The following is a 16543-nucleotide window of genomic DNA, read 5'->3' on the forward strand; positions in this document are numbered from 1 at the left end:
CTATGGATTTACCCAGTTAAAACATTCTCCTAGCTGTTATGCAGAAGGAAAAAAATGAAGGGTAGGGAATATAGCAATCTCAGACACTTTTCTTCCAGAAGTAGACCAGTCACAGGATTTCTGGGAGGTAATACAGGAATCCTGGCAGATTTCAATGCCAGAACTATATAACTAAATGTACTGATATAACTTGGGTGTGGGGAAAATTGTCACACATTAGAAGTCATTGCTTTACAGGCAAAACACCAGAGCGATCACAACCATGTGACAAGAGTGCTCTTGATTGCTGGTTTTTGTTAGAGATGGAGGAGATGAGTACCCATGACATGCTAGCTCAGGTTTAATAAAATCCCCATAACATATGCCTATCTATGCTAGCTTTTCTTACAGTCTGTATCATCTCTGTAAGTCAGAGGTTATGACAGCACTTCTTGTTATTAAAAGAAACGTCGCGGAAGACCAATGACTTTGAACATCTTACCTTGAACCAAATATGCAATAGAGTGCATTTAGCTTATGCAGGGTGGACTACAGGTGTCCTATTGATTTGATTGAATTGAAAAATATGTAAGTATGTAAGAGATTATAAAATAGGCCTGAAACTCTTGCTGACACTAAAAAACATTCTAGAAAAATGTGTTATGGGATAAACACAGTCATCCAAGGGCATGAAGGACTTTTGTTCTGTGCATTTACTCCTTTCCAGTGACACACAGAGGAGAAACGTGTTCTACAAGATCAGAGCATGGCACATACTTGTATGTGACATGTCAAGTCAGTGTACCTGTCTTTAAAACTAAAGCTCTCCCACTGTAAGTGTCTTGTTTGGGAAATTCCACTTGTATTTTCTGCTGGTAGAAGGGCTATCTGGGACCCTAAAACTGGGAAAAAAAGAAAGCCCAACCCATAAAACACCCTGACAAGACAAGAGATCATTTGTTGAGCCACCACATTCTTCTCAAATCATGTGGCTAGCTTTTAAAGTCAGAGGCAAGAGTGAAGAGAACTTACTTCAAAGTTTCAGCAAGGAAAAAGCTCTGCTGTACATCGTCATATGTAGGAGATGAGGAATAGACATCCTTGACACCAGAAAAGCCACCGCTGACTCGGCAATACTTGTCAATTGCCTGCAAACAGGAAGGGAAAAGGAGAATTTAATTGTAGAGCAAAATCTGGAAACTCATGAAAGGCTCAGGCTCGATCAACAAAGGAAGCAGCTTTTTCCACGCTGCATTATTCTGTTGTGAACCTCCTTGTCAGAGGATGCTGTGGATGTTAACACTTTACTTTGACCAAAAAAAAAATAGAAAGGGACTCAACACATAGAGAAGTAAAATCCCTCCAGGGCTACTAATGACACCACATTTGGCAAAGTGCTAGATGCTAAGAAAGTATTCTGGGGAAGGATAGTTTCTTTCCTGGGTATTTACTATTGACTGGTATGGATGACAGGACATGGACTCAGCAGACTTTTGCTCTGAGCTAGTGTGGGTCCTCACAGGTAACACTGAGTAGAACATACATCTGTCAATCAATGCAACACATGCAAAGAGGTGTATAGGAAGATGCCAAACATCTCTGGATTTTGCAGCTGGAAGAGTTTGAAGAGTTACAAGAATTCTGTGACTAGTAGCTAGTTATAGTGGTTTACTGCAATTAGGAATAAAATCATAGAATCATAAAATCACAGAATAGTTTGCCACTAGACCAGTTTACTCCAAGCCCCATCCAACCTGGCCTTGAATGCTGTCAGGGATGGAGCATTTACCACTTCTTTGGGCAATCTGTTCCAGTGCCTCACCACCCTCGCAGTAAAGAACTTTTTCCTTATATCTAACTTGAACTTCCCCTATTTCAGTTTGAACCTATCACCACTTGTCCTATTGCTACAGTCTCTGATGAAGAGTGCCCCTCCAGCATCCTTGTAGGCCCCCTTCAGATACCAGAAGGCTGCTCTGAGGTCTCTACACAGCTTCTCTTCTCCAGGCTGAACAGCCCCAACTTTCTCAGCCTGTCTTCAGAAGGGAGGTGCTCCAGCTCCTGATCATCCTTGTGGCCTTCTCTGGACTTGCTCCAACAACTCCATGTCCTTTTGATGTTGAGGACACCAGAACTGTACACAATACTCCAAGTGAGGTCTCACGGCAGTAAATCATAGAACCATAAAATGGTTTGCGCTGCAAGGGACCTTAAAGATCACGTAGTTCCAGCCCCCCTGCCACAGGCAGGGACACCTCACACTAGACCAGGTTGCTCAAGGCCTCATCCAACCTGGCCTTGAATGCTGTCAGGGATGGAGCATTTACCACTTCTTTGGGCAATCTGTTCCAGTGCCTCACCACCCTCGCAGTAAAGAACTTTTTCCTTATATCTAACTTGAACTTCCCCTATTTCAGTTTGAACCTATCACCACTTGTCCTATTGCTACAGTCTCTGATGAAGAGTGCCCCTCCAGCATCCTTGTAGGCCCCCTTCAGATACCAGAAGGCTGCTCTGAGGTCTCTACACAGCTTCTCTTCTCCAGGCTGAACAGCCCCAACTTTCTCAGCCTGTCTCCATACAGGAGATGATCCAGCTCCTGATCATCCTTGTGGCCTTCTCTGGACTTGCTCCAACAACTCCGTGTCCTTCTTATGTTGATGACACCAGAACTGCACACAATGCTCCAAGTGGGGTCTCATGAAAACAGAGTAGAGGGGCAGGACCACCTCCTTTGAGCTGCTGGTCACACTGTTTTTGATGCAGCCCAGCACACAGTTGGTTTCTGGGCTCAAGCGCACACTCAAGCCAGCTCATGTTCAGTTTCTCATCAACCAACATCCCTAAGTCCTTCTCCTCAGGAGTGTTCTGAATCTCTTCTCCGCCCAACCTGTAGCTGTGCCTGGGATTGCCATGACCCAGGTGTAGGACCTTGCACTTGGCTTGGTTAAACTTCATAAGGTTGGCATTGGCCCACCTCTCTAGAGTGTCAAGGTCCTCCTGGCTCCCATTCCTTCCCTCCAGCATATCAACCGAGCCACACAGCTTGGTGTCATCACAAACTTGCTGAGGGTGCATCAATCCCACTCTCCATGTCACTGACAAAGATATTGAACAACACAGGTCCCAACATCGATCCCTGAGGGACACCACTTGTTACCAGTCTCCAGCTGGACATTGAGCCATTGACCGCAACACTCTCCATGTGGCCACCCAGCCAATCCTTTATCCACCGAGTAGTCCATCCATCAAATTCACGTCTCTCCAGTTTAGAGACAAGGATGTTGTGCGGGACAGTGTCAAACGCTTTGCACAAGTCCAGGTAGATGACATCAGCTGCTTTGCCCCTATCCATCAGTTCTGTAGCCCCATTGTAGAAGGTCACTAAATTGGCCAGGAATGATTTGCCCTTAGTGAAGCCATGTTGTCTGTCACCAACTGTACTCATCTTTAGCGACTGTTGATCTCATCTTATAAACTCTTCCAGCTGATGTTTTCTCCCCACATTTCCACCTCTGACATGTGCTCTTCTCCGGTTCCCCTTTATACGGTAGAAACTCTAGTCAGCTTGTGTGCTGGACTGCAGGAGAACTCTTTAATCTTTAAAGCATAAAGTTTAAATCCATAAATATTCCATGCAGAAAGAGGCCAATGGACCCATGATTCACAAATCACCCAGCTAGTCAGCTCTAACACAGTACTGCAAAAAGCACGATGGAAGAGGTGGAGACTGGAAAGAAGGCGTTAGTAGCTCAGAGGACCTCTTGCCTACGCTTTCATTATTCCACTCACATGCGCGACCTTACAGCACACAAGGATATCAGCCATTAAAACCAGCTCCAAAGAAACAACTCTGAAATGATTCACAGGTTATTTGTGCTTCCCTGCTGCTTTGGCAGTGCTTCCTCAGCAGACACCAACTCTTTTAATAGATTCATGCAGGGACAGAAAAGGCACAGTGATAAAGGAAAATATTTGGTTCAGGATGTCTGTCATTACCAACTACTGAACACAGCTACATGTAGTTCAGCTATCTGTGATTCAGCCTGTTAGCCTGTATGAAGTTTTTCTCTGCATGGTGCTTTAGGCCTAGATTTTCATTAATTCTGTTTTTTTCCAGTTATACTCAACAGAAGCTGAGGGGAATCAAGGCAGGGGAGCAAATAAGTTTTGAGTGATGTCCCCTTTTAGGCAGAGAAAACAAATTCAATTGAACTTAACTCTTGAAGGTCTCTACTATAGCCTCTGCATACTAGAAACACTGGGAAACAAAGGAGAATTTTCTATTGAATACAGACACAAAGAATGCTGACACATGCCATTACTGAGATCAGGAGGAAAAGTGTAAAGGCAACTGAGGAAGGTACCTAGGACAGTGAGTAACAGCACATCAGGTACTACAGCTAACCTCCTGCTAGTATGCACTCTTACCCTGTGGAAATGTGAGGTTGTTCACAGACCAAAGAATAATCCAGACTGTACAGAGTTCTTTCAAATTTCTGAAGATTTAAAAATCTTCCTCAAAAGGAAGCAAGAGGAGAGACTGGCAAAAGGAATGTTACTGGAATGGCTGTTGCTCTAGAGCCTGAGCTTATGCCAAGAAAGGTATAGTCTTCCTTGGCAAGATGGAATCCTCACTGTGATTCCTTATCTCCAGTGGAGCTTTCTCCAAGTTCAGATGGCAATGCTCTCTTTTTGTTGTGACTTGAGCCTGAAAGGAAAAAGTGTCTGACGAATTTTTTTCAGATGTGGTTACCGGTGCAGTCCAGGGCTACACTGACACAATTCACATGCTGGGATTTGGTTTGACCAGGTTTTTCTCTACAGTCTGGAAAGGTGTATGCGACACACCTAGCCCAACAGCATCACATGCATGACAATCTCTTTGGCTGCACGCTCGAGCACGGCACAAGTGATGCTGGATATCCCATGGCAGCAAACAAGCGATAAAAAAAAAAAAGAAAGGAAAAGGAAAAATGTAATTGCTTGGCTGACTTCTGCAGAACTAATGCATATGCTGCTTGTGGAACCATTTGCGTGTTCCTCCCCACAAGTTCCACTGCTGCTAGGCAATTGTTACGTGAATAAACAAGAGCCAAAGTGCTTTTGCTTTCTAGGCAGGAAATTAAGGCCTCCTCTTGTCACTATCCCCTTGTTTATAATACTGAAGAACATAACCTTGTCTCTGCCCTGAGCATGCCAAGATGGGGGGGAAGCTCCAATGGTTATAATCCTGCCAGAATTTCTAGCATGCATTGTCTGACCTTGAAGGTGCTCCTCTGGTCAGTGACTTGGCAACCTTAACACTGCGTGCCACAGCTCAGACAGGAGAAACTTGCAGTGATGACGGCAAAATTAAAGAAGGAAGAAGTGGTTTCCTTGTTAGGACACTGTCTCCTTCCTCCTCAAGAATTATACCCCGAAGTGAGTGTAAGAAACACAATTTGTTTATTCTGGAGACTGTAGGTAACAGATAGCTCTGAGATCTCGCTCTGTGCTGTAGTGGTCTCATACTTGGATAACAAAGTGCAAGACTGGTGAAGCTAGCAGGCTAGGAATCTGAAGAAAGGAAATGTGTGATTTATATTGATTGCCACCCCCCTTACCCCCTTACAATTACCAAGTAGTCTTGTATCTTCAGAAATTTCTCTTTGGGGAGACAGCCTCTGGCTCGACTGGAGTTCAGGATAGGTTGAAGATTTATCCTAGTTTATCAGAGATGTAGACATTGCAGGTAGTAGTAATGCACCATAGAGGAAATATTCTCTGAAAGGTTGCTATACAGGTGTTGCTTTAAAAATGAATAAGCAAACTGTCCTTGATTCAGAGGTGTACAGTACGTCAGGACACTGGCTGAAAAGCTTGGTGCCGTAGACAAGCTACTTAAAAAGCAGTTGAAATTTGCAGTGTTCTGCCTTCACACAGATCTCAAAGTACTTGAGGTAGAGGCACCTGATTTGCCACCTAGATGCTCTTCCACTCAAGAGCTGAAGAGAACTCTCCTTGATAAAATGATGCTAAATTTACTGTACCCTAGAATACAGAGAAGTCCTAGATGACTGGAAGGGTATCAAGGTAATGCTACTATTACGTGGCATTGGCAGGCTGAATAATTTTAGCATAGCAGACCTGATGTTAGTTCCAAACAACTATGGAAACACATGTAAAAACTATAAAAGAATAAGAGTATAATTGACACCATTCAGCACAATTTTACAGGAAACTATCCCTTTCACAGGCTTGCTCTCATCCTTTGAGGTCTACAGATTGACAGATAAAGGGAACTGCAGAGCCGTAATAAACTTGACAAGTTTTTAAAGCAATTGACAAGGTACCAAAAGACCTTAAGACAGAGCAGCACTATACCATAGCAATATCACTATCTTAATTTAAAACTGACTGACAGTGCTTTAAGAACACACTGTCAATGTAAAATCATCACCAAACAGAGCTGCTTCTCACAGAGATCCACGAGGAGAGGTCTGAAGTTTTATCAACCACTCCAACACTACTGCTGGGAAAAATGACATAGATAAATAATAGCAGACAGTGTAATTTGTATTTAGCAACTGGGGCCCAAACTGAGTGAGTTTCATATAACCAGGCACATATCCCTAAATCTAGACAGAAAGGCTGTCCAGATTTAGAACCAGATTAGCCTGGAAAGTCGAGACACAGAGACACTTCAAAGAATTCAGTGGCCACATGAGACAATTCAGTCTGAGTTCCTGCTAGGATATTGTGGCAGGTGCACACACAGGGACAGTAAACAGGAGCAGGGGTATCATTTGACTTTTGCACAAGGCTGTGGCTAAAGTCAAAACCGGAATATGAAATCCTAGAACTCATTTTTATGCAAGGATGATGAGCTGACGTGGGTGCAGACATGAGGAGAAAATGCTTCACAGTGAGCGACAATACAATTTGTTTACCATCTTAATTAGACTCAGTAGTAAGCTTATTACAATCTATGAAAACTCTTTGGAAAGAAAACATGGGGGAATAGAAGACACTTTAATATGGATAGGAAGTCACAGGAAAATCCAGTGATTGACAGCTGAAACTAGACAAATTCAAGTGGGAAATAAAGCATGTATTTTTAACATCAATTAAATAATATATAATAATAAGCAAATTAATTAAATAATGGAACCAACTATGAAAAGAAGTGGATTTTCTAGTTCCCTTTATTCAACCCAAGAGTAGAACAGAATATGCGATAGTGTACTCTTGCCAAATACATGTATCTTGGCTCAAAAATAACATGAAGTGACATTTCAGGGCCTACGACATACAGGGAGGCCAGTTGACCTATGTTCTTTAGAAATAAAATAGGAAGTACCTCTAGATCAGACCCCAGCTCCCTCAGCTCCTCTGAGGGTGTTTTTGTGGTTGCATGTGTGGTTCTTGACTATGCCAACACTATGCTCATAAAAACTGTGCCACCTTCGCAGCAGCTGTGGTACTCACAGCTTCCAACCCGTGAACTGTGAACCTGTGTTTCTTTCACCTCCAACCTATGCCTGTCTCTTTTCTGTTTTCTTGGCTTCACTAAGTGGAGAGCTACAGGTCTTTCCGCTCCATTTTACTGTTAATCTCCAATTTGCCTGAAGTTAGCCTGAACTTGAGATCTTCTATATTATTTTCACTGGAAGTAGAAACTCTGCATGAACTCCATAGCCTCCATGGTGCAACCCTACTTAGGGAGGCATGCAAGTCTCCAACAAATAGTTGAACCCTTCATTCACACTGCTTAGATTAGTAATTGGCTTTACATGCCTATTGTGAAGTGGTGGCTCTTACTGGTTTCAAATAATTAGCCTAAAAACGATTTTAGTAATTTTCTGTATTTAACCTGAATATCTTGCATGCATATTTCTGTAATACTTTAGCCAGCCCCCCAGCATACCCTTATCCGATTTGGCTGGCCCAATATAAGATGGATGTTGTCTCTAGTATAGTAATATTGTCTCTAGCTAAGCATAGTATTAGGGAGAATTAGCCCTTTTTTTTTGGAAGGGGAGAGTCTCGATTCCCTTGATTGAGGAAATATAAGATTCAATTTTCTGTTTTTTCCCCATGAACACTGGATTTGGAGTGATGTGACAAAACAGGCCTTGGTCGAAGCACATCTGTACTAAAGTGCTCAAGTTTTGTCCAAAAATCTAGATAATAAAGCCAAAAAGAAGCTGCCAATGGTGAAAGAGATAAAACAAGTACAGTACAAAGATCTGCATACACACACAAGCCAGCCCTCTGTGCAAATCCCCATTGGTAAGAGGCAGAGAGAGCTCTGGGCTGGGAATGCTAAAGAAACTTCAGTCGTGCAGTATACTTAAAAGCCAGGTGGTTCTGCAATGTATCCTGGATCATCTTTAAGAGTTCTTAAACTGACAGCAGCTGACCTCTAACATATCAGTGAGTTAACCCAAATCCATCTGGTTGGGGATGTATTCGTCCATTCAAAGAAGCAAGCAAGGGACACCACCAAGAACTCAGGCATGAGGCACCAAGTTAGACCATATCCAGTGTAGAAAAATAAGAAACAAAACTCAGTTTCCACAAGAGTTTAAATGAACAACCAGACTTCTGATTAAGAAACTATCATTCACCATGAGAAGTCTGTAATACAGATTTCAAAGTATGCTTCAGAGGTTGAAAGGCAAAAGGAAAGCAGTGTTGTACAAGAGCAGCAACCCAACTGTTCTGTGTGGCATACCAGATTCTTCTCTATTTATAAAAGGAGGAATAAACACAACCAGAGCTCTGTGTGGTAGGGAAAAAGGAAAAGTGGTGAGTAGGTGTGAGGAGTAAACACAAGAGCTTATCTAAATGCAGGGAACAGAAAACCCTGGGGAACAAAAAGCTTCCCAAGCTTCTGTGTTAGGATGATGGTGGGTTAAGAAACTCTGTAATTGTGGGAGGGAGGGGTAGGCAAAACCATTTCTGAAGAGTTCAAAAATATTTTATGGCTATGTTGGATAAAGAAACTTTTTATTGAGGAAGCACATAAGAAAACGTCCTCTGTAAGGACAGAGGTAGTTCAGCACATGGGTTGCTTGCTCTACACAACTTCAATACAGCTTGACAGAAGGATAAAACAAAATCGTACCCTGCACACAGAGAAAACTGCAGGCCGGGGAGGAGGGAGGGAGGGTTTGGTTTGCAAACATGAAGGCAAATGGAGAAAAGTGAACAAAATACAATTTAAAGACATGCTTTCCAGTGTCCTTAAGAGACAGATACTGGCCTGAAAAAATTACATTTGTAAATGCTTTAATGTAGTATAAAGGACCCAATCTCTGCTTGGATCATCCAGTCATAGCTTCTGACAGGAGCTGGTGCTACATCAGCAAGCCTCTGTAGTACCCACACTGGCAAGGAACAGGTTACTAGATCTGTTTGTTTGTCATATTAGAAATATGCATAGTTTAGGCAGGAGGGTCAATCTGATTCCATGTTTGATGCTTTGGAGAGAGAGAGGCAATGCATTCTCTAATACAAATGTGACAAATGTTGAACCTCTCTCCAGAGTAACATAATGCTGTGTCCTAACCCAGAGTAGGGTTAAATGTTAAAATACTTGAACTCTCTATGTGATTGTAACTGCACTGAGGGAAGGACAGGGATGAGCTCAGCTAAATACTCTTGATTCTTTAACTATCTTTCACCTGAAGAATACAGGCTTCTCAACAGACTCTTCCTCACAGTACTGTTTTTGTGTCGCTTGCCTCTGAAGCAAAGCTGGTTTTAACCTGGAGAATAAAGTTTCTCCAGGTGCTTGGTTCATCTCTTCCTTTGCTCTTCCCTCATGGCCTTTGGCTGTAGTCAAAATATTTTATTAGTGTCTTTATGTCTTTAATGTTTATTCTCATCTCTGAAACCAGCTTTGATCTGTGTTTCCACAGGCAGCTGGAGCTGTAGCAGGTAAGTGGAGGAGCTGTAGTAATCCACAGATCTTGAAGATGGCCAGAAAACTGCTTGTACAGCAGAGCAGTTTTACAAAAGCCCAGCACAGACCAGCAGGTGGAAGCAGTGAGAAAGATGAGACCAAACAGGCTCACAAGTTGAGCCCTAAGAAGCATTTAAAAGGCAAAGTCTTTTGAGGATTACAAATAATTTTTGCAATTAGAATATTATATTGACATGTGAAAATGCTGCCTAGTTATTCATATAGCACATAACCGGTTAGTAGCAGATGGAGTTATCTAAGTACAAGGGATGAATGTAGGAAGGCTATGAGCACAGATCTGTGTCTAACAATGAATCTAGGCTTCTGCAGATCAGTACTAGCATTTCCAATGAGAAAGACTCAGAAAAATTTTCACACTTGGGAATTTGACTAAAACATTCAACAACCAGATTTAAACCTGGGAAATCAGATAAAAAACAATCTCTAAAGTACCTTAGCAATAATTTTTAAGTTCTGCCTTATGTGCCATTACTTACTGACTTTCTTTTATGATCTACTTCTTATAATGCTGTAATTTTTGTTATAATTAAGTAAATCTAAAATGACTGGCAATTTTTCTTTCCTTCCAGTCAGACAACTAAGAAAAGAAAAAGCCATGATACCAACCCACATATACGTATGTACATGCTATCTAGTCTACAAACCATCTGAGAACAGTTGTCCTACCACTTTTGTGGTAGCTGACAAAGAAGAAAATGTAAGAATAGCCTACCTTTTAATCTTAAACCGAGTGAGAACACATGATTAGCAAAGTTATTTATAATACACTTTCATTTCCCAAAATGAATTATTTCTCTCAGGGTCCTGTGGACTACAGATAACAGTAGAAGTCATAACCAGTGGATTCTATTTCCACGCCTAAAACTCATCAGCTGTATAATGCTGAATGCATCTCTCATCTGTGCATCTGATTCAGCAATTGCAAAACAGGAATAACTGTGCACACCCCCATATGTATCCTGGTTTATGGGAACTTGTGAAAATCCATTTGAATACCATTTGAAGCATTTCAGTACCATGAGATTAAAGTGGCTACAGAAGAAAAATACACGGAATTAAATTATGGACAGATAATTAAAATAGTTACCTGTGTTGCCTCCCAGCCCCACTGCCTGTACTTGGGATCGTGCGTAAACCTCCACATATACCAGTAGGTCTCAATCACCTCTGGTCTTAGGATGTAATACTTCTCATTCTGCCGCACAGCCACTGCCTCTACGCCACCATCAAATTTGAATGCTTCTGGACCCAGCTTTAATGCTGCAAAAGAAAGAAGAAAATTACACAAAAAAAAAAAAAGAAGAAAAAAATGATTCAGTGATTCCTTACCACTCTTTGCAGGAAGGGTGGGTAGGAGACTGCTAGATCCCAAGCATGTGAGGAAAACAGAAATGAGCTTGTCTTTAAGCAGTCTCCTAAGTATTTCCTATTGTTGAGGCCTACAATTTTTGTTATAATTTATCCAATTCCTGTGAGAAAAGTACCTATCTTGACAGTAATCCTCTTGTAACCTAATGAAACAAATAAGAATATAAACACATTCATCATTAACATATTCAATTCTAGGATAAAATTAAAGTGACTGACACCAGTTCTGACCAACAAAAGGAAAAAAAGAGTCAACAGAGGTTTGATGTCCTTTGATCCCACCTAGCACAGCAGGAAAAGAACAAAAACCAGGTACCACCATCTCAATTAACCTGTATCTTTACCCAAACTCTCCTGGTTTATGGAAGTGCTGTTAGTAACTGATGTGCTTCATAATGTGATCCTCAAGTAAAGGGTTTACAACTAGGCAATGAAAACTTAGCCATACCTGAACATAAATCTCTGAACTAAGAGATTCACTATTTCAGCCCTTAAAGAAGCCCGAATGGCCCTGTGCCAGCATCTGGAAGGCTACTCGTTTAAGGAGGCACCTGTAGAAAAACTGTCTATAATATGAAGATGCAATTACATACTTCTTTTGTACAGCTACACATTATTCCTCAAATTTGACATTAAAAAATGCACTCTTACCTACAGCTGCACCCCTCTCTTTGCTTTAGCAGAGAATTTTTAAGGTGCTGAACTTTGAAGCTGCACTTGAGCTTTAAATATTATCAAAGCCATTAATCATGTCATTCCTATGGGTTAGAGGCTCCAATAAACCATGGTCTCATGAGTCAGAGAGGGGAACCTTAGAATACTACAGTGAAAAATCTGAGCACCTCCCAGTGTGTGCCCCAGCAGAAAATCTCCAACAAAAAGTTCCCTATTCTTTGTGTTTCAAGGGACTACAGCTCTGGATGCCAGTAGAGAAAAAGCACTACTCTTGGCTTCAGTCATGCAAAGGAAAACTCCATCAAGAAATGGTTATGATACTTCTTTCAAAATTGGCCATTTTACCAGATTTAGTAAAAAAAAAGTACAAATTTACTGCAATATCACTGAGATTAGATACAAAGTTCTACCTATCCAAAAATAAGAAGATAAGAATGGCCATCCTGGACCAGATGAAAGCTCTGTCTGGTCAGTATAATTTTTCCAACAATGGCTAAAATCAGACAAGGATGGGGAAGAAGAAGAACAGGTCAAGAATATGAGAGACTTTTTTCCACCTTCTCTATCAGTCTGCAGTTTTTTTGAGCTCAAGGCTTCTCCCAAACTAGACATGCTTTTGAATGTGGTGGGTAATTTTTGATAGATTTATTTTCCAATATTTATCTGGTGTTTCATAGAATCACAGAATGGTTTGGGTTCGAAAGGACCTTAAGACCAACCAGTTCCAATGCCCTGCCATGGGCAGGGACCCCTTCCACTAGACCAGGTAGCTCAAAGTCCCATCCACCTGGCCTGGAACACTGCCAGGGATGGGGCATTCTCAACTTCCTTGGGCAACCTGTGTTTCCTTAAACCTGTGTAAGCCTTAAGCAGCCAAATACACCTCTCCTAAGGCATCCCACATTTCTAATACCTCTTTGGTGTAGAACCACTTTTTCTGTTCTTTTCCACTTTCAGCTTGGTCCCTGCTAGACTTATGTAATAGTCTGTAGGTCTTGTCTTGGAGAAGAGAGCGAACAATTGATTCCCATCCACTCTCTCCCGTCCCTGGTGATTTTGCAAATCTATTGTATCCTACCTAAAATGTGTCTTTTCCAAACTGAAGAATACTATCCAATTCAATTGTTCCTTGAATGGAAACTCTTTCATATCTTTAGTTTTTCTTCTAGCCTTTCTCTCTGCAACTCTTCCAATGTTGCTATATCCTTTATGAAATGAGCAGACCAGCCTGAATACAGAACTAAAAGTGTGGACAAGATTAATATAGTGACATAATGACATTTTCTATTTTCGCTCTTTCTCACTTTGTTTTTCCTGACTGCTACTAAGGTGACATTTTCATAATCTCAAGAGCAATTTCCCAAGCTGCATTGGTCAGTTCAGAGCTCACTGTTTTATATGTGAGGTTAGGAAGCATGTTTTTTGCAGGTGCCTCACTCTACATTTAACTACACGGGATTTAATTTAGTAATTTATTACACAATTACTCAACCTCCTCAAATCTCTGTGTAATTTTTCTGATTTCTTTCATCCTTGCTATCCTGAATAGGTTTTTGAGTTATTATCAGTATCCTCGTCTTACTGTTCCTGCCCTTTTCCTGATCATTTATATGTGTGTACATAGATTCATAAAATCAGGTTGGAAAAGACCTTTAAGATTATCAAGTCCAACTGTTCCCCAGCACTACCAAGGCCACCACTAAACCATGTCACTAAACTTAAATCACAACATATGGCCATGAATCAGTTCACACCAAAGCAGGTACATCTTGAAGCATCTGTGGCCATAATTATGCCTGAGCTGCAGTAGTTACACCCCTGAAGGGACTGTGGTTCAAGGATAAATCCACACTGGTGAAGGTATACCTTGAAGCATCTGTGGCTATGGGTATAAGTCCATGTTGCGCATATATGCATATATGTTTATTTACATATACATATATGCATGTATTCTAACAAATAAAATGTAAATATACTATACATATATAGACATCTATATACACACATGTGTATAAATATGTATCAGATATATAAGAGTACCACTGGTTAACTACCATTTGTCCACTGCAAGACCTGACTATTTACCTCTACCCTATTTATTATACTACAACTATTTTTTTTCTCCATGGAGGTACTTGCCGTTTATGCAGTAGCTGCTTAATATCCCTAAATGGCCTTGTGAAAAAGACTTTTGGAAATATGGTAAACCATGGCAGCTGTATTACTCTTATTCACCAAAGAAGCAGGATTTCAGGCAATTCTCATGATGCATAACCTGCAGGAACTGTGACACCTTCACTTGCTTTGTAGCCTGCTGGTGCATTAGATCTTTACTTATTTACTCAGATCTACTTCTAACATTATTGGGCACTACAAGAAATTCTACCACCCAAGGATGCGTGATCCCTATATATTGTGACAATCTCACTGAAGTGTTACCTGAAACCAAGGATGAAAAATTAATCACAGTACTTCTACTAATAGCTGACTAAAGTAAAGAAGCTATTATGAACATAGTACCTTTCAGGGGAGCGTTGTTCTAAGCAAACAGCTATCTAAGGCCATTTTACAATGCTATAGCGGTCACACTTTAACCCAGTTATTTTAGCATTAATGGGGTTGACAGGCTGGGCGGGGAGAGCAGATGAGAACATCCCAAATCTCAATGCAAAATTGCGAAGCTAATTAGTACCATTTTAAAAGAGATTTTAACTGATGTAACACCTGCTTCAATGAGAGCTGTATTTAGCACTCCTAAAAATAAGGGCAAATGCTCAGACTTCTAGATAAATATCTATATATCTCATTGTAGAAATAATGTTGAAAACAGTGTAATTTTTTTTGCATGTTCCTTTAAGATTAGAGTCAACCTAGCAATAAATTTCCTGAAAGTAATAATAATTGTCACATAATATTATAATAATAGTTTCTAGGGTCTAATTCATATAAAATTTGAGGAAAAGAAACTCCAGGATCCTTTTTTTTTGAGACTTTCTGAACCATTCCATCAACATACGTTGTTCCATCTTTGCCTGTTTAGCTGCTTACTGAAAGTCTCAGGACAGAGAAAGCATTTACTCACACCCTTACCATGTCTCATTTGAAATCTTGGTCATCTGGCTTATTCTGCATTGGAATTGTCACATGTATGAACCAGCTGAACCCAGATTTGAGGACAGTTCTTCAAGACATTTTAAAGACATGCAAAAAACTTCATCCTAAAATAATCTGCCTGTAGTATATAAAGGATTGACTGACTGTCAGCTAATGGCTGGGAAAATTCTCATGTGTAAGGGATGGTATCTTTTACTAAAAACACTGTGTGCTATAGATCAGCACATGCTGCCATCTATATAGATGCTTTTGCTTATTAATCTAACCTTTACAATACCTATGAAAGCTCATTTTTCACATGGATTTGCTAGTGGTCTTTCTATTCTTTCAGTTTCATTGGACTTTTTTTTTTCCACCATTCATGGATTTTGCTTTACCAGTTATTTTATGCCTTTGCCATGTTTCTCAGTGCTGCATGGAAAGATAAAAACTAATCCCCAGTAACTGGAATACCTCAAGATGTGCGGTCTGGGTTGAGAAACCTTGCACCATAAGCATATGAAGCTGTATTTCTTTAGCCTGACCAGTGTCCACTGATGACTACATCATGATTTCTTACAGTGTGCCAGTACATGGGCATACAGATCAGAGCATGCCTTCTATCTGTGGTTCTCTCAATGTTCTCTCCAGATTGAGAGCATACTTGAATAGAGAAAAATCTTGAAATCTCCTGTCATAGGATGGGAGATTTAAGATGACTGCAGCAATAATCTATCAGTAGGTTACAGTACAGAAAAAAGCAGAGTAGGAAGGCAGCAAGGGCATGTGTAGGCTACACATCACAAAACTATTCTGGTTACAGTTGTTTTCTGACTTGGACTGTCAATAAGCCTTTTCAAATCCTTGGGTTTTCCAAGGGATGCCACATACATTCACAGTTTCCTGAAGAGAAGAAGGAACCTTGGGGGTCTCATTCTGACAAGTTCAATGGAAACACAAATCCCTTGCTCAGAGGCAGATCAGAATCATGCCTGTACCCTTGGCCTTCACTTTCCAAAGACCACCAGCTTTCTCCAGCTGGTGAGTGAGAAATGCATCCCACAGGGAGTGCTATAGACTGATCCTCAGCTTAAGTAGAATCTACAAGGATTTTCACAGAGCCATGGCAAGGGCTTGAGCTTCTCATGGTATCCCCAGTCACTTCTCCAGCCTCCCACTCAGGAGTCTGAGGTTTGCTCTGAAATAGTCCTGGAGAACACCGAGAGCTGAATCAGATTATCAGAGAGACTGTGTCCCTGCATAAAGCTCTCATTGATTACATGGCAGTGATACCAGTTGTCACTGGGACATAAAGCCCATGGAAACGCACCAGGAATGGTCGCAAGGACTTTCCAACTTCTCTGTACTTATCAGCACTGTGGAGCAGACAGCATCATGAGAGCTGAAATGGTAACTTGATTGCTGACAGAGTGCAATCTGATGGGAGAAGAAAAA

General features: G+C 41.0%; 1 protein-coding gene across 1 annotated transcript in view; it reads right to left on the reverse strand.

The window, feature by feature from the left end:
• The window catches only part of MAN1A2 (mannosidase, alpha, class 1A, member 2), a 114281-nt gene that overhangs the window by 12750 nt on the left and 84988 nt on the right, over nucleotides 1-16543 (reverse strand). Inside the window, exons 10-11 of the mRNA XM_010020372.1 lie at nucleotides 11040-11212; nucleotides 1012-1127 (exon numbers count right to left, since the gene is read on the reverse strand). Coding sequence (XP_010018674.1) covers nucleotides 1012-1127; nucleotides 11040-11212 — 289 coding nt within the window. The remainder of the gene's footprint in view (nucleotides 1-1011; nucleotides 1128-11039; nucleotides 11213-16543) is intronic.

The sequence above is a fragment of the Nestor notabilis genome, unplaced genomic scaffold, assembly GCF_000696875.1.
Source record: "Nestor notabilis isolate BGI_N333 unplaced genomic scaffold, ASM69687v1 scaffold1948, whole genome shotgun sequence".
NCBI classification, from domain to species: Eukaryota; Metazoa; Chordata; class Aves; order Psittaciformes; family Psittacidae; genus Nestor; species Nestor notabilis.